General features: G+C 34.0%; 1 protein-coding gene, 1 long non-coding RNA gene and 1 pseudogene across 2 annotated transcripts; 1 reads left to right on the forward strand and 2 right to left on the reverse strand.

Annotated features, from left to right (window-relative positions):
- Positions 1-2,613: 2,613 nt before the first annotated feature.
- Positions 2,614-3,820, reverse strand: LOC140977045 (expansin-A4-like). Its single transcript, XM_073441577.1, has 3 exons — positions 3,648-3,820; positions 3,223-3,535; positions 2,614-3,121 (listed from the first exon to the last, which is right to left on the reverse strand). The coding sequence occupies exons 1-3, from the start codon at positions 3,775-3,777 to the stop codon at positions 2,818-2,820; spliced, it is 747 nt and encodes a 248-aa protein (XP_073297678.1). The 5' UTR covers positions 3,778-3,820; the 3' UTR covers positions 2,614-2,817.
- A 6,710-nt stretch (positions 3,821-10,530) lies between these two features.
- Positions 10,531-12,751, forward strand: LOC140977046 (uncharacterized). The gene is made up of 4 exons (XR_012175362.1): positions 10,531-10,591; positions 10,831-10,941; positions 11,103-11,479; positions 12,347-12,751. It is a non-coding gene; the product is annotated as an uncharacterized lncRNA (long non-coding RNA).
- A 137-nt stretch (positions 12,752-12,888) lies between these two features.
- On the reverse strand, positions 12,889-19,084 carry LOC140977039 (U-box domain-containing protein 62-like; annotated as a pseudogene).
- Between the last annotated feature and the right edge of the window lie 595 nt (positions 19,085-19,679).

Raw genomic sequence — 19,679 nt, forward strand, 5'->3', positions numbered from 1 at the left:
ATCATCAGATGCCATGAGAAAATGAGAGCAGATGATAACCTCAAGGCACAACTGGTGCAAATGAGAAACAACAAACACAGAGATTCATGTTAGATAATGAGATAATGGTTAGAATAATTGGATAGTGGGAAGTTTTTGAGTGAATAATTTATATTTTTTGTATTTTAATTATTCAATATGTTGGAAAAATGGTAATGGTAAATTTGTATATATACTTATTAAATTATCAAATTTTTTTTTTAGAGAAATTTTCATATTATAATATCTAAAGATAGTAAAGATTTAGATTCATTTTTCGTATCTTTTACTATTTACTTACTATTTAAATCTTTGATAAATTAGTATCAAAATAAAATTAATGACAATTTCAATCTCCAACATTTATTATATATTAGCGGCTCATTCAGTCAAATGATATGCGTGTTATTTATATATTTTAAAAAAAAAAAAAGAAATGGCTTTTAAAAATTAAAATTGTCAATTTTTAAAATGTAAGATATAAGTATAGCTATTAAAATACTTTATACCAAACATCGAACAAATTAATTTGTCAAATCTGGATTCTTTATAAACCACATAGAATTGAGATTTTCCTTAATCGTTCAAAATTTTCAAACAAAAAACCATTCACGACTTCATGAACGTTGACAATATGTCATCTTCAAACTCGATATTTCTTAAGAAATTTGATCTAATTTAATTCTGGAGCAATTCATTGGCTTTGTTCAACCATAAATTATATATCTCATCCAAGAACAGCACAAAGTGAACCTGAAACAATAGTATAAATTTGGTAAGGATACAAATAAAACCCACGTATTATGATTGAAGGTTTGACAATTTTTGGTGCATTCAGGGTTTGAGGAATGTGCTAGCTTTCATGAGATATAATCGAGATGATTACAGTAACAAATAAGATTATGACAGAATATTTTTGATAATTGGGGCGAATAAGATTAAAGTAAATAGAGCAACAACAAACAATGAAGTAAATGGGAGTGTGTTATGATCTCACATTGGCTCCAAAAGATATCAAGAAATGACCAATAAATTCCATAATCTTCTGCACCTCAAAGAATAATCTTTTAGGTCTCTCAGACTTGAGGTCTACCGTTAATATCTTGATATTGCAACAGGTATTCACATTATAGCATGGATTAATGTGCATCGCTGAATGATAGGATGGTTAGATGCTGGGATTCTCCGGACAAAGTTTGTATGGCAACATGGAGTCAAATAAGAAGAACAAATTAAGGCGAAAAAACAAAAAGAAAAAAGAAAATATGTAATTTCAACTCTCAAAAGGTTGCCAGTCGACAAGTAGCTTTAACTTGAAACAGATAGAAAAGAAAGAACAATTGATTATTCGCTTACATCAATTTTATGCTTCGAGTCTGCTTTCTATGGTCTCGGTCATGTCCATTCAGAATGCAATATATTATGCAGATTTGATCAACCGAAATTAAAGAATTACCTCTTTGAAGTCATTCGCCAATTCCTCACTGTAGAGATGACCACAGTGGCAGCTTCTTCACATGGATATCTGAAATGAAAGGCCTGCATCTTAGCTAGGTGGGTGATTCCAACCTATCTATCAATACTACTAGTTCATTTGTGGTGAAAGAAGGGATGGGAACAGTATATACAAGTAAAAGCGGAAATTTTCAAAATGATGGACAAAATTAGGCCTGATCAACGCTTATGGGTATGAAAAAATATAGCTTTTAAATAAATTGATTGTGATTAAATATAAACCTAATGTGCACATCAACGTAACATAAGGTAAAAACTTTTTCTAAATATCCTAATTTATATTTTTTATATTTTAAACAAAATATTGGATTTAAATTCTCATTTTAAAAGTTTTTAGCCATTTTGATCTATCGAAATAAAATAATAGCCATCAATATACTATGCAATATGTATAATACATGTTTTAAACAAGTAAAATGAGAATTACAAATAATTTTCTTCAAGTTCAATGCACACAGAAAAAAATGAAAGTTTACCCAAATATGAGTAATACGGATTTCTGCTAATAAAGAACTGAAAATTGAATTCAGTGGTACCCACTCGGATAATTGATTTTAAAAATTATAATAAATTAATTTTTAATATTCTTTATCGCATAACTTTTATTATCGAAGATTAAGAAATATCCAATCAATAAAGAAAATCCCCGATTCGAAACAAAAAGAAATTTGATGAGAAATAACAAAAGATGTAAGTGAATCTGCAACGATTTTTTTTTGTGTGTCGAATGTGGTTTCGCTATGTTGACTCAAAAATGTCTAATATATAAACCATATGTGATAACATAACTAAGATCATCTTCTAATTAGAATGTTTTCATAATTTCTTCTCGAAAGATATCATTGATTAGTCCTCATGAGAAAAATAATAGCACCATGTTCTTTTATTTTGTAATATAATATAAAAGTAATCTTTATTACTTGTTATGTGAATTGTGCCTATTCTCCTAATGATTATTGGGCCCCTGTATTAAAAAGCCCATTGAGATATGGGTGCAATTGAACATGGATCAGTAATCAAGCCCATCAATAAAAAATAATAATCATCAGTCCCAACTCAGTTTGGGTGAATCAGGGCATCAATACAAACTTACTCTACATTACATGAGAAATTTGTCGATGGCTGCAACCAATTTTCAATACTTTTTTTCTTAAAAACGAAACCATAAAAAAAGGTCCCTAAACCTTAATCTTATACAAATCATTAGGCCTAAGCGGGTGCTATCCAGCCACCACAGCTCTCCAATACGCGATCAAAACCATTTTGATCATCCGCAAAATGCGATTAGAACTGGCCGCCTTCGTATGTTTGCCCGAATCCCCAATTGGCGGGTGCAGCATCGTTGCTAATGATTGTCCTGCCATCGCTAGTGGTGACTTGAAACGAGAGGCTCTGACCGTTGAGGTACGAGTTGCTTTGCCAGTTTTGGCCCCAATTTCTCGACATCGGTTGCCATCCTGTCCTGGACCCCTTGATAGAAACGCTTCGGACGTCACCGGCACCGGCCACGTTCGTGACCAACACTAGGTTGAAGAAAGAGTGGCCATTTATCGTGAACCTTATTCCTCCCTTCTTCACACATGGCACCCTGCGAAAACAATATTTAAGCTATGACATTTTTACATTTGAAAAAAAAAAAAAAACCATTTTCTTGATTAATCGATATTATGCCTGTCAGCACTTTTTCACCTTCGGTAAGAAACAGGGACAATTCCAGCTCGGTAGACGCCAATTTGCAAGTAAGCGGGCTCAGCCAGATCAAAATGTTGGCGCGGAGGATTGCACCATCCGCCGTTGTCGTTGGGCAGGGCAGGGTTAGGCGGGCAGAAATTGGTGGCCGTCACCGTGATGGTTCCCGGGACGCACGACTTACGGTCTCCAGCACATGTCAGCTGGTAGCACGACCCGCAGCTTAAACCATTGTTAAATAAAGCAGTGCTCAAAGCTGCTGTGTCTGTGCCATAGCCTTGGCTGTATAAATTGCCATATCCACAAGCACCCCCTACATCCACAACAACCAAAAAAGCGTGTCAAATGTCTACTTTTCTTCAAGAAAAGAATAAATCCGCCCAAAAAGTGTATTTTACATGAATTAATTAATTTATTGAACATACCCATTGTACCGGATGCATCACCTCCACCATAGAAAGTCGCATGAGCATCTTCCCACCCTCCATAAATATCACCATAAGTTCCACGGATGAATAATCCCAAGAATGCTAAAGAAACCATTAGAATTGCCATTGAGCTAGTAAATATTAATCGAGATATATGAAAGATGATAGAGAAAAGGTTTCAATTTTTATTGAGTATCGAAAGGTTAGTACACAATTACTTTATGGAACACGAGGGCTCTATTTATATAGAGAAACTTTCAAGAATATGTAAATTTTAGGAGACAACGACTCGTGTAAGTCATATTCAAGAATCGGAGAGGGATATTGCCATATTGGGCAGGCAATTAATGTGGCAAGGTGGAAATTGACAAGTTAGCGGCACTAGTTCAAGTCACATAAGATGCACATGCAAATGTTCCAAAACGAAACTACCATTCGCTAGTATCGTAGACCCTACATGCACATGCATTTCTTCATTATTTTCCTTTTTACAAATTATGAATCTGAAATTATGTGATCATATTCAAACATGTACACGAGGAGTTTTTTATGTTTGGTTGTGGAATGTCCGCAAATGCATGCATGTTAACTCAAATTTCAAGCTATGATTGAAGATATTCGGATGATTCGACAAGTTGACAAGGAAAAAGTGGGGAGAAAACAACTGAAAATATAATTGATTTCTCGAATTTACATTATTAAAAACGAGACCCGTGTATATAACAATTGTTGAATCGTGAAACAAACTCTTTTTTTTAAGAAAGAAAGTACTAAAATTGAATATAGAAGATTTCTTACATTGTAATAAATGCATGTTGCGAACTTCGAAGAATCGAATGAAATCAGGAAGAATTTGGAGAAACATTGTAACATCGACCGAAGTTGAGAAGATTTGGTAGAAATAGTTAAAAAGAAATCTGGTTGAAGTCCCTACCATGTTAGGGGGCACATGCAAGGGTCCTAACAAAATGCTAACTTGTACNTAAAATATTACCAAAAAAAATTAGTGTATAAAAAATTATATTAAAAAAAACTAATTATCACTTTTAACTGGTATATGAATATTAATTAATGTTACAATATCGGAATCGACGGAACAAAAATGCATACAACTACATGTTGATGATAAATTTGAGACGATATATCAAATTGGAGACCTAGTTTTGTGTATTCTATCTAAATGTTTGGTTGTTTAGGGCGAAGGGCATTTATATTTTATGAAATGGACCCTCTCCCCCTAACCCAATCCAATACAATCCCAATTATCAACAGTGTTTAATGAAATGGTCACAAATTCTAGCCACATACCATCAATTTTTCTATTTAATTTTGTGTTTGGGTCTCATATGTTTGCCAAGTGCCACTTTATTGTCATTTGGATTTTCGACTCTTTTGATTTGACAATTTCTTTAAGGAAAATAGAAAAAAAAAACAGGTTGATTTGATTTTTGGTTCAACTTAGATTTCATTATTAAATACCTTATGGTTGGTTGATTGCTGTTAAACGGTTAAGATGTGACTTGATGTTTATCATATCCATCACACCTCATGCTATGTTTATTTTATAAAAAAAAATTCTTAAATTTAGAGATTGAGATACTCGAACTCAAACCGTTAGACGTAGAATCTCGAGTGAAACCAATAGAACTAAGCTTTGGTTTTCTCATGCTATGTTTTGCACTCTTTGAGAGTAGGGATGCCAATGGATCGGGGCGGAGACGGGTTTGTCATTCCCGCCCCATTCCCGCTTTCTCGGGTTCGTAAAATCCCCAAACCCGAAACTTCGGGGATCAACTTCTCATCCCCGTCCCCATCCCCGTTTCAAAAATATATATATGGCAAGATGATGACGGATTCGGAGATTTTTTCAAACCAAAACTTATTCTTATCTATTATTATTAGAGATAATATTAATATTAATATCAATATTAATAATAATATTATTATTAATATTTTAAAAAATAATATTATTATTATATTATTAATATTAATAATACTATTACTTTATTATTGATATTATTTTCGGGGCGGGTTCGGGGATTTCGGGGATGGGTATAGTAATCTCATACCCGCTCCGAACCCGAACCCGAAAAAATCGGAGATCCCCATCCTCGTTTCGGGTTTTCCCTACGGGACCCCAAACTCGTGGGGAAAGTTGCCATCCTTATTTGAGAGGCTCAAACTCAAACCATTACACAGAGAATTTCGAGTGAAATCAGTGGAACTAAGCTCTGGTTTTCTTCGGCTATGTTTTGCTATGATTATGAAGTTTATGCATGACCCTTTTTTTTTTTAAAAAAAAAAAGACACTACTTTAATAAAATTGTTACTATCTAATAATTGCCAAGGAATAAAAGATTTCTATATTTAAAAAAATTGCAAAATAGTATTTCAATAAATATTTATACAAAAAACCCCATTAAACAACAAACAAAAAAAACTTCCTAAACCATTGATTGATGAGTGGGTCTCATGTGAGACCGTCTCACGGATATTAATTTGTGAGACGGGTCAACCCTACCCATATTCACAATAAAAAGTAATACTCTTAGCATAAAAAGTAATACTTTTTCAAGGATGACCCAAATAAGAGATCCGTCTCACAGATACGACCTGTGAGACCGTCTCACACAAGTTTTTGCCTTGATTTGATTGATAATATAAACTATTTTACTATAATTTATATTTTGTTTACGAAAAATTTATCCATACATCTTAAATTGATTATTTATTTGAATGCAACTATTTTATATTCAACGATAAATTCATACAACAATTTTGAAATTTGTATTTATTGATTAATTTTTTTATTCAATCCTATTTATCATGTCGGAATATTTTATACATTGTTTTACTACAATAGCCCATTAAAAATATTTTCAATCGCGAAGGCATGGACCGTGGTTTCTCTATTGAGTTGGGCTTCTAAAGGTTGGACCTTTGAGGCTTCATAAGAAAACTATTTGGGTTCTGAAAGATAAAATTGGGGGCCTGATTGACAGGTCTATTGGGCCTAAATTGTTGGACATAGGGCTTGGCTAGGTCAGCTTGTACACTGTTTGTTCGAGTTTTGTTATGATGTAAATTCAATACACCACCCTTAGTCTCGTTTTAAGCCCGGTCTCATTTCGACTCGGGATAAACCGAGCTAAAAAAATGGAAAATAAAACTGTGTTCGAAAAAGAGTTTGTTATATTTGGATATCGAACGGAACCATGATATGTGTGATGGTTGATGTATTTTGAGTAAGTCTCTTATAAGACAGTCTCACGAATCTTTATCTGTGAGATGTGTCAACTCTACCGATATTCACAATAAAAAGTAATACTCTTAGCATAAAAAGTAATATTTTTTTCATGTATGACTTAAATAAGAGATTCGATCCACGAAATTGATACGTGAGACCATCTCACAATAGTTTTTGTAATGTATTTTTTATTTAAAAAATATATTGATTGTGCACATTTGTATAGTTTGAAACGTTTTGTTGGTCAAATGCGGAAGAAATGGCAAATAGGCACGTGGTTTTCTCATGTCAGTGCATGAGCGCCCCTCGCAAACACGCGCTTCGCTCACTTCCCCGCATGCCCATATTCCCATCTCTCGTACGCTTCGATTATACCCAATTATTTGTTCCTACTCTACCCAATCGAGAGAGAACCCACAACCACTTGGATTCTTCTACGAAATCTCGTTCTATATTCTTGTATAAATATATTAAATTCGGGCCTTTTATTTTAATTTGTCGCACACATACAATCTTGTTTCTTTCTCATTCATTGGCATCCACCCTTGAACGCTCTGAATCCTCGTTCGTTCGCCGTTTTCTTTGAAGATTTCTGTTCGATAATAACAATTCAAGAAATTCTTTTGAGAGTCTCTCTGCGTGTGTGATTGATTACTTTCGTGTTATACCCAATTGCCGTCTTTACTTAAGATGATGGCGGCGGCGAATGGGATTCAACCCAGAGGAAACATGGCTAATTCCTCTTTTCATGGAGCAAATAAATCGAATCGGGTCTACTCTTCGAACCCATGTTTGTCCATTTTTAATCAGACCAAGATAACGGCAAAAAAGCCTTTATCTGTATCATTCGATTTATCAAATAATTCCGCCATTGTATCCTCTCCCACGGATGATGTCTTAAAGGGTGCTTATGAATCACAGAGTAAAGATTCAGTCTCTTCAGAAAAGATCGATCCTTGGATCCAAGAATCGGTGGCAGACATTGTAAAGAACTTAAAGAAAGCCCCCTTGTTAGTCCAAATACACGAAGAAAACAATGGAGTTGGTGAGAAGAAAAGATTGGAATTCAAAATAGAAAAGGCCATCTTCGAGAACTGGGATTTCTTGAAAAGCGAATGGGAGAATGAGGGATCAAAAACCCCGGATGCTGTTGTCTTTGTCGAAGAATTGAAGCATGATCAAGAAAACTCGAATCAAGAATTGGTAGAGGGTGTGAATAAGGTGTGGGGCATGGTTGTACAGGGGAAAGGGATGGATTGTGTGCCTAGATGTTATTTGTTGAAGACTAACAGGATATGTGGCGGGCTGGGGCTGGGATTTTGCACTCATTTTTGCTTGATGAGGGTGATGGATTTCAGGGAAAGTGCTTTGGGGCAATTCAAAGATTGTTGGTTGCTACAATGAATTGGAGATTGGCTTCTTCAAATCCCACCTGATTATGATGATTGCTTTCGATTTATAATGTTGTTTTTTCATATGTTGCAAAAAGGGTGTCTTGTACTATTATTTCCCGGATTCGATGATACTCGAGTTACATAATTTGTAAATTTTATGTATCAACTTTAAGTGGTGGATAATTCTTCTTCTCATCATCATATCGGTTAAAAATGTCATGCTCGATCCGACCCTAGGCTCGCGTAAATGCGATTGCACGATAAGTTCTTGTAACAACTCTTATGTATTCGTCATTTCTTTAAGAAAATAGGAAACATAAGTTGTTAAAAAAATATATAGTAACTTTTTATAATCAATTCAAATATTACCTACAATCCGATGCAGGTATCACAAAAAAGATTATATCTTTTCATAATAAAAAAATTTGTATTGTTCAATTATTGTTGAATTTTCTTTAAAGATGTTCGAATTACCAACAAGGTGAAAAAATTCAAACTAAAGAATTACTCATGGAAAGAGGAAATGATCAATCTTGTTAATTGATATTATTAAGAAAAGATCAGCCTTAAAAAAACTGATTTTATTCTACCAAAGATCAATCATATCTGTTAATTTATAAATTTAAAAAAAACTATTTTATTATACTACTATATACTTTTCTTAGGTAAAAACTTGTGTGAGACGGTCTCACGGGTCGTATTTGTGAGACGAATCTCTTATTTGGATCATCCATGAAAAAGTATTACTTTTTACGCTAAGAGTATTACTTTTTATTATGAATATGAGTAGGGTTGACTCGTCTTACATATTAAAATCCGTGAGACGATCTCACATGAGTCCCGCTTCTTTTCTTAATACAATGTGATTTAGAACCATATTATTTATTGTTCTTAATAAAATATTATCAAATATGTAACGAATTTCTAATACTCAGATCAATTGTGGTATTATTCTAAGGCGAATTTTTCAAAACAAATTTCTCCGATGATTTTATGTCATTTCCAAATTCAATAAGTAATCCAACTCATTGTTCCTTCATATAAAAAGTCACATATTAAACCTTATCGATAAATATAAATCCTAACTTCGGAGAAATTGACCAAATACAATTTCAAAATGTGTCCTTTTCTAATCTTGAATTTATTGCAATAATTTAAAATTAGAGAAATGAGCTGGACAACCAAACACCGATAAAACATTTTAATATTGTGAAACTTGCGGCTACCACACCAACCCTTAGTGTTGGAGAAATTGATTAAATAATCATCCATCAACTTTTTTTTAAAAAAAAATAATTTTTGAAATGTATTTTAAATACAATTGATGTGGTCATTTTTTTAAAAAAAGAGTTAACCCATGTTAAAAAAAATACCCCTTTTGTTGTTATAATTGAAAGATCTGAAAAAACAATTGGCAATTATAATTAAAAAAATCCCACTCCAAAGGTATTCAAAAAATTAAATTTAATGAGTGTGATATTTCCCAAGTTTGTAAATATTGGTAAAATGGGAAAGCTAGCTTGAAAAATAAAATCCCCATCGAGTATGGTTCATTTATTGTGTTGATAATAGTTAAGATGTCACATGATTGGACAGACTTAAGAGAAATTATATATACGTATATGGACAATCATGTTCTTTGATATAGCTTCTGAGATTGAATGATATCCAAATCTCATTCTTAACATGGTATCAGAACAAATACTCGTCGTTATGTGTCGAACTGTCTATAGTTGTGTTATTTGTTAATGTTTATACACAATTTAACATGATATCAGAGTTCATACTCATCGTTATGTGTTGGAATGTCCATAGTTAGATAACATGTTAATGTATCCACGATCCATTTTTTCATTCTTAAGCGTGAGGGAGGTGTGTTAAGATACATTACCTCGGTTGGATAGAGTTCATGATAGTTGCATTTATAAACTTGAGCAATCCCTTCTTTGAACTAGTTTTTGAGATTGAGTTAAATCAAATTCACAATCTTAACAATAATAAATATTTGATATTATTAATAATAATATCATATTAACACATTTCATTTAAAATTACATGTAATCTTGAAATTTGATAGTCTAAATCAAATTTCCTTCAAATTTGAAGAAATTGACAAAACATTTAAAACGAGGAAATAAATTATTAGCGACTGTTTTGACTTTAACTGATATTACAACTTATTGCATGTGGTGAAATTGAATCAAAGAGATATTCTTAATTTATTGCCACTATTGCTAATCTGATTACGAGTATTAATTCATTTTGTCGTTCCCTAACAATTGACCAAACCTGTCTACAAGGTGAGTGTTCTTAAACTTTTTCATCTCATTAATTAAAAAATAAATAAAAAAATTCCTTAATCCATTCGGTGAACTTTTACTCACTCAAGTATTTGTTTCGTGGATTGATTTTTTCTTCAAAAATTACATTTTGATTATACCTTTAAATTATCTTGTATTTGTTCTTGTTTGATTTGATTTTATGTTATATGACTTCAACTTATTTTTGGTTTTTTAATTCGGTCTTTTACAATATGCAGAACAAAATTTGAGACGAGATGGAGATGACTCAGAATTCGAAGAAATCCTTGCTGCCCGATGTCACTCGTTTTTTCAAACCTATATTTGGCCAGGGCTACTCAGAATATTTGGTAATATAAATTCATTTAATGTTTTGAATTTTCAATTTATTTATTTTTTTGGGGATAAATTGGATGTTTCAATTTTGGGTTGTGTGTGTGTGTGTGTGTGTGTGTGTGTGTGTATAGTTAGTTTCCAAAGGAAACAAATGATTTGAAGTACTGTGTTATAGTATTTGCCTCCACAAATTGGTAAAACATTGAAACACATGGTTGATCAAGAGGCACATCTCCAAGATGCAACTGGGAAAACATGGCCTATTACAATATCATATGTCAATGGAGTCCTAGCATTCCACAAGGGATGGGATGATTTTTTCTTACAACACGGTCTATCGATAGGAGAAATACTGGTGTTCGAGCACATGAAGGGCTCGTCGTGCTTTTCTGTGAAAATATATGGTACACATGCGTGTGAAATACTCGATTTCGACGAAGAAATATGTGAGACGGATGAAGATGTTGGTGAAGAGATATCATCCCAAAGTGACACAAGTGAGGTGATTTCCTAAGGGGGAATGTAACGTTGGAACGATTGAGAATGATGGAGGTATATTGTTATTACAACATAATTAAGATGTTTTGAATTTGACTGGCAAAACTGATGGTTTTTTAAGTAAAATTTAAGATTTTGAAAAACATTTACATTTCATGTGCTCCTCTAGATGTCATTCTTGTATCATATTCTGTTAGTTTAGGTACATACGTGAAGATTCAACTTGTTTATATAATGAAATTGCAGCATCATTGCAAATTTTTCTCCTGCCAATGAGGCTGAAATGGTGTGTGTATCGGAGAAATAATACCAGAATTTTCTATATACACCAGAAGTTACTTCTCACAGCGTCAACACACTGTGAATTTTCGAGATCTACCTCATCTATTATGTTGAGGCATAGGAAGAATGACTTTTGGCTATATCACATCCTCAAAAATAAAACCTCAAATTTTGTGTCATTTTGTTATCATCTATATCTACATCTATTTCTATATCTATATACTATATATTAAGTTTGGACCTAATAGAGACAAAATGGACACCAAATTTCTTTTCCCAACTTCATGTTATATCAATATTACAATTTCCTTTTTTTTAAAAAAATTTCCACAAACCATTTTTTTATTTTTTTTAAAATTTCATCAATTCAAATAGCACTTTAGTCCTTCGATAATTTGTCAAATTTCACTTTAGTCCCTCAGTAATTATAAAAAAAACTGTACACACACGCACCACGTGTGCACAATAACTAGTTTAAAATTAATTTCTGGCAGGTCCAAACCAATTTTTTTTACCATAGCTCAACGCCTTTTGCTATTTGTTTTCAAGTACTCTTAAATCACTTGTCAGTTCTTTTTTCAGTACTGTTCTTGACAACTTTGCTTTTTTCTAACCACCGATTTAATTTTCCCTCTCCAGTAATTCGTTCTAGGCTTATGGAGCTAAGACGAACATCTTAAAGATTCGGGGACCAAATTTCAGACTTAATGGTTCTTGTTATTCTGCATTTGAATTGTGTAAGATACATGTATACTTTCAGCTTCCTTTTCATGATTGGATTTTCACATGTCAGGTTATTTGGAACACAATGAAATCTACCCGAATTCGGAGCTTATATTCGCATTCAGATTTAAATTTTGAGCTTAAATTCAACTCAGAATGTTCAAACTTGATAAATTGTCCATCCAATTTGAGTTTTGGCGTTTTATTGACCAACCTATCGCTACTCACGACTCCCTTCTTTATACGAACACATGGTCAGGCACACTAGAGCTAACTCACCATAAAAATTTAGACCTCCACTTTTAAAAGAGTACCTGACACCCCTAACCAAAAAGGTTCGAGACTAGAATAAGTCATGTACTAGATCAGAATGGCTTCTAAAATCTACAGCCCCTTTGTCGACAATTTACCGCAGAGACTTGTCATAAGTTCGAATCCAATATGTACGCTGTGATATATACGAGCTCGACTCTACAGCCAGGTGGGCATAGTCTTGCCGTGCAATGGATTCTCAGCAACTTTGGCAAGCGAGCGATACTGCAGTTTCACACTTTCTGCATTGTCCAACGTCTTTACTACATACCTGTCAGTTTCAAAATAGGTGAAGCTCACAATGTGTAAAAGGAGCTTTTCAAAGCGACGTGAGGTAAACGGGGTGGTGGACAATGAGTAAAATGAGTTTTTCCAAATCAGATGAGGTAAAGCAATTGACTTTGACTGACGCAAGAGACAATTCATAGTCGATTAAAAAAAGTACATGAGTGTCTTGTGAAAACAATTCAGAAATGTAAGTTTAGCTTCCACCCCTTCTTGTTTAACCTAGCTGTCATTCTTCCGCCGTATCCCAGTTATCAAAATCATGTTTTTACACATGTATCCACCACAATCACCTACAAACTAGATTAGCAAAGTGCTTTGGTGATTGGCCAGCAGGTTAGCATCGTCCAAACAAAATGTGATGTTTCAATCTGAAGATCACTTTTCCAATCTTTTTGTGGATGATCTGTGATTCTGTATAATGACTAGCGATGCACAATTCATCCAGCTTCTTATTCTCAGTCAACTGTTTCTAGCACATACCTAAAAGGATGTTTCCCTTTGTAGAACTTTGTACAGGCAACCTCGAAAACAACTTGTAGTGTATTTTGATCCAACTAAAATTGTCCCTCAAAAACTCGTACCAAGTTCCACAGAAGAGTTGACAATGTAACAGTTTATAACATGTTAAATTTATTCCATAAAAAATAGTAAAATGTCTAATCACAAAGTAAAGAGGGTATTTATGAAGTATAACTAATTATTAGAGAGATTTCAAGTGACAGGGCATTTCTAAATTTTTTTTTTTTTTTTTTTATAAGAAACAAAGCATTTCTAAAATTTGATTTGTTATGATTTGTCAAAATCGGAGTTCACGTAGAAAAGTAAAAGAAAGCTTTCCAAATCACTCTACTCTATGAGACATTATATTACAAAAAATGGTTATATGCCAAATTTCCCAACTTTTGAAGGGGGAAACCATTAACACGCCCACAACACAACAATAAATTCTTTTAAGTTGAGAATGCAGTAAATACTTATTTATTGAAATTTAGATTGCACGATATTCTCGTTATTTTAGTCAGAGGACTTGTCAGTCAGGTATTTTTCTACCGTTCTGAATCTCTTTTGAAACCATTCTCACCCCTCCTTTAAGATACAAAATTAGGATTGGCTTTTCACCTTTTAGGAATCTGATTTAACGCATTCACAAAGAACATGCAATTATCTATACACTCATAATAAGAAAGGCATGTACTGTACTAAACTTTACAGGAAGTGAGGGACCGCATTATTAAGAAAGAGACTTACCATCCATTCAAGCATTGTGCGGTAACAATTGCCTCACGTCCCACAAAATGTGGAGTGTTCTCTTGTTACCCTGATTCAGTTTTCCTCAGTAGTTTACACATTGCTAATAGAGTGATTTATATGAAATTTAAAAAAAAAATTAAATCCCACAACCTTTATAACAACCCTGTCAGTCACTGAAAAAGGAAACTGAACACCTATTCCTCTTAAGTGATCTGCAAGCATAGAATCTCTATAGGTTACCTTGTCCTACAAAAGCGAATGAAATGAACATCAATTAGAGACAACAGCATTACTAGGAAAACACAGACATAATCACAGTAAAATATGTTGTATAATCAGCTTGGCCCTTATGTTCCACAAAAAGATAGGTTTCACAATATCCAGAATCAAATTTAAGGAGCTCTCTTTTTAAAAAAAAAAAAAAAAAAAAAGAACACAGAGTCAGGACCACGGACATTCTGACAAATCATGCCATATCTTTCCTTTCTTCGTTTTGATGTAAGGCTAACTTGCAACTCTTCTTCCCTTTGGAACGCCTGGACAGCTAAGCGTATAGCTACACATAATAAAAGAAAAAATCACAGTATAAGTATTGTTTCACTGTAGCCTATTGATACAATTAGCAGAGCACTGAAACTTTAGCTTTCCAGGATTTCTGAGAAAAGAATTAAAAACACAGACAAACTACTGTACAAATAACATCTCCAAGCCCTATGCATGGATCTACAACACATTTTTTTTATGGGAAACTGTGGATCTACAACACATGCTAAGAAGAGAACGTGAAACAGGTACTTCTCATCAAAACAGATACAACTTTTCAAAATATACAAAGAATAGTTCAACTTACACAGATTTGGAGCAACTGAGTCCTCTGATACTGGTTGCGAACATGTGCAGCAAGCTTTCTAAAAATACATTTAGAAACATAGTTGAAAGAGAATTTCATTTATTTACTAGAGAAAATACAAATATCCACAAAGGATGCCATATAACAGATAGCCCAATCTAGAAAAAATGGTAAAGAATTATTGGATTCATTTCTAACAAATAAAAATAAATAGAAAACTGAACAGGAATCTCAGACATAAATAACAGTAACATGATCACAATAAATAAGAGTAGAGAACATAGCCACTACCACTTGATTACACATTTGAACAAATAAGATGATGAATCCTGTGAGATACTGAATATCAGTCAGACATAATGCAACAAAAGTGATTTTAAGCGACTAGATTCAGTAGCAAAATGGAGCCTCGCAAGAGAACTAAAGTCCCGTCACTGGACCGAAGAAAAGATGCCCATCTGAAAGTCATCCGTCCAATTCATGTCACTGGTTATCCAAACAAATTATTGAAATAAATGTCAATACAGAAAATTAATATAAAATGTATTTTAAAGAAGTTAACGAGAATAGTCAATCCTTATCTAGTGGGAGTGAGTCTCAGGACTAGCCATAACAAGGGACTTCAACCAAATAATTTTTTAATTGCCAATAAAATAGTTAGAAACATGACTATCCATATTTTGCAATAGTTGAGGTTAGAATTCAATGACGTAGCATGAAATCCATCATCTCAAGTGAGAAAACAGAATAAAGTAATTAGGAACTTCCGATCTTACCATTCTAATTATTCGTTCGATACCACCACTACCAAAGGAATGTCCACAAGGCAGTATCATCGCATCATCCATAAGTTTGCCGCTGTGAAGAGATGATTTAACATAAATTAAATATGGTAAATTGAATTCAGATACTCTCTCTCGAGAATATTACATGGCAAATTACTTTAATGAAATGGATAATTTAAGAACATTTATCGCGGAAAAGTCGAGATTCAGTTTTCTCATAACTATTATGCAATATTAAGCATTACGCAACAAAGCTAAAGCTCCAAAGAAAAGAACAAACATTGTGGCAATGAGATCATTCCGAAAAGATAATGATTCAGAGAACATGGCTAAAAGTAAACAAAAAGTGAAACTTTCGCCAAGTCTAGTGCATAAATGTCGAAGTTTCCGAGGCAGATAGCGGTTATGGGAAAATATTATCATGTGTCTGCCCGTTTTTTCTAGGGCGAGAAGAGAGTGCTCTTCTTGATCAGGAGTGGCATATAATTTCTGTTGCAAGTAAATCTTCCTTATTTGCTGTAAAGTTTTAGTAACATCGGTATTACCTTGTGTTGTGTATTGTTTCATCGATATCTGTTTCTTTCCTTGCTTCTGGAAATTCTGCTTATAACTAGAGGCCGCATCACAAACACATATTTAGACTAACATACACCCCAAAATATTTAGCATTTCAGTCAAATATTTAACTTGAGACAATAATTTAATGGATCTAAGCGCCCATGGCTTTTATCCATTAGAAATTTTTCAACCCCCAGCAAATCCAGCCAATTTAACCAACAATTTAGAAGTCCAAAAACCCTTATCTTCTACCATTCTGCTCTATCATTTGTGCCACTATCTTTTCCACCACTTACCTTTACTTTCACTTAAATATGAAACTATCATTTCCTCTCATCAGTGCTCTTCGCTTCCAAGTGAGAACAAGAATAAGCCATAATATCATTGAATGACGTGAATAGCTAGATGTGGTTGCTTGAACTCTTCAAGATCGAAGACAAAATAGAAGAGAAAAATATAGATCTGATATTATTATTTCGTATCATGGAATTTCATGTTGAATACTGCTACTTTTCATTAATTTATTCAATTATATGCATGTATGCATATGTTATCGTTTTCATAATCGTAAATATTTCAGAAACAAATTTGGCCGTCTCCGATTCACTTTCAGAATTTGATTTCTTTTTTTTCTTTTGGACAAGACTTAAAACATGCTAGATGTGTGTCAGTGTTGGGCCAGACAAGCCTGCATACATTATCGCCACTGAAAAATTTACCAAGCCTGTGCATACTTTAGGTGTGATAAACATCATATATATGCTAATATGAGGAGCGCAGATTATTCAGAGATGTCCTTAACTCAACCCGGTCTAAAAATTCTCATATTTTTTTGTATAAGTTAGACATTACTCATATTGACTCCACAAACAATTATGGAATGACTAATAAGTTTGAGGGGTCCTCTGACCTAATATACTAGCTTTTAGGATTTGAACTTTCCTTTTGATCTTATGCTCAAACGATATTGTTTTGTTCGATCCTAACGTTATTGCTCTGGTTGAGAGGACATGATAGAAGGGACAATCAAGGTAAAAACTACCATCAAATTAATCTCCATACTGTGACCGCATTTTAACTTGTATTAAGTGCTTGCTCCACGTGTCGATCGGTGAGTGAAATTTATCCAATAAATTGTCGTCGGTGTGGACTCTCAAGATGTGAGTGCTGTTAGATCTCCCACGTCATATTTATAGGTAATTGTGGAGCAATTAATAAGCCCGAGTGACTCAAAAATGTAACAAGCTAGTCTGTTCACCTTGGGCTCCCATATCGGGCTTATGTCCTACAAGTCCCAACGGTCCACTTTAATACCGAGTCTTTAGAAAACTCAAACAAACATATTCTCCATCATTTCACTCAACCAAATCTATAAAGAGACAAATATAACAGGACAAACTCAGGTATCAATCATCAGATATAATTCACCCTATCAATCACAGCAAGACCATGCTTGCAAAAAATGAAATCTCATCCATTTAACTTTTTAAAGGTCCATTTGTTACATACTCCAAGTTTCTAAAACTATTAACCTCTCAATACATAAATAAATACCATCAAAAACTAAAAAGGCGATATGGTTTCCACCTCATACTCCAAAACGCATAAGCTATACAATAAGCCATCATATTCTCTAAATGAAAAAAAATAGGAAACATAGAAATCACAAACAAAGTTTCTATAAATCCTTCGATCACACACATACACTAAAGAAACTTCCATACCAAACCCAAGTGCCCATTTTGAATATGGAAGAATAATAATCTTACGTTAGAGCATCCGACAGAATTCCCCTCAAGGACTCCCAGGATTCACTTAAAAACAAGTTATCCTTTCTCCCGCTAAATGTACATCCATTCTCCATCCCCGAAGTATCTTTCTGTCCCGACGAAGAACTTGGACCATCTGCCTGGTTCAAGTATGTTGGGTAGTACACTTCCCCTTCGGCGTTTCTCATTCCACCGTCCTGTTGAATCCCATTATTTCTTTCCTTACCGCTCTGCCTGACATTCCCCTCTTTGATTTCTGCTATAAACAGAATTTAAAAATCCAGAAATAAATCGGATAAACCCTAAGAATTAGATAGAGGTTCCATTTTCAAAAAGTTATTCGTAACTCACCCACGGCAGTAATGTCTTTGTTTTTCTGAGTACTACTGTTAGCACCAAACCTTTCTTCTTGGTTTCCGTCACTGATTTGGGCTACGGTGAGAAGATTCTCCACGTTATTTTCTTCCTCTTCTTCATCACCGCCGTCGTCATCTTCTTCGTCATCATCCACCGAAGCGTTTCCACCTGAGTCGCGGCAGTTAGCATTCCATTGGTGGCGGAACCCGGCGGCTTGAAGTGAGGAAGCATGAAAGTAGTGGGGCTGGTGATCAAGGAAGCTGGAAGTAAGCTCGCGGGTGGAGGTCTTAGGGTCACCAACGGTAGAGGCACGGAGGTGTGAAGGCTGCGGGGCACACGCGAAAGCCGCCGGGAACACAATCTGCGCTTGAGAGTGTGAGCTGAGGGAGTTACGAACTTGCTGAGGAGGGACCGTGCCGATTTTTTCAGACGCCATTTCCGGAGTTCAGAAAAACAATGGCAAAGGAACTCTGGAGAGATTTAAATTAAGTTAGGGTTTGGATTTCATCAACATTTTGGTAAAATAGAATTAATAGATGGAATTGAATCAATTCGGAAATCCGTGAATTGGTTAATCGAATTAACCGATATAATAAATATTATTATTTAATAAATTTTTATATATGTTTTAATTTTAAATTTTAAAATCAACTTTAATTCTAATCTGATCTCATTCTCACTTCTCTAACCAATCGACCGAATTAACAGATTTTAATTCGATTATGAAAATTAATTCGGTCGGTTCGATTATGGCTAAATATTTCGGTTCGATTCGGTTCGGTTAACCGAACCGACCGAATGCTCACCCATACTCGCAGCCGTTATCTTTCGATGAAAAATTATTGGATTAATTTCAAATTATGTTAATTAAGTAAATCATATTAGACAAACGTTACGTGACAAATTTGTAAAATAAAGTATTAGTAAGAAAATCAAACAATTGATCAATGGTCTAATATGATTTACTTAATTAAAAAATTTGTAAAATAAAATATTGGTAAGAAAATCAAACCATTATCCGTTGGGAGCTAAGGTTTCTTTTCTAAAAAAAACATGAATGTATAATGGTTAATTAGTCA

The sequence above is a fragment of the Primulina huaijiensis genome, chromosome 5 (assembly GCF_012295235.1).
Source record: "Primulina huaijiensis isolate GDHJ02 chromosome 5, ASM1229523v2, whole genome shotgun sequence".
NCBI classification, from domain to species: domain Eukaryota; kingdom Viridiplantae; phylum Streptophyta; class Magnoliopsida; order Lamiales; family Gesneriaceae; genus Primulina; species Primulina huaijiensis.

Excerpts from the sequence above, each read along its gene's own strand:
- LOC140977045 (XM_073441577.1), bottom strand. The coding sequence starts at position 3,777 with ATGGCAATTCTAATGGTTTCTTTAGCATTCTTGGGATTATTCATCCGT. Across the intron at positions 3,536-3,647 it reads TGATGCATCCGGTACAATGG|GGGGTGCTTGTGGATATGGC; the intron begins GTATGTTCAATA and ends TTGTGGATGTAG. Across the intron at positions 3,122-3,222 it reads GTCCCTGTTTCTTACCGAAG|GGTGCCATGTGTGAAGAAGG; the intron begins GTGAAAAAGTGC and ends TTGTTTTCGCAG.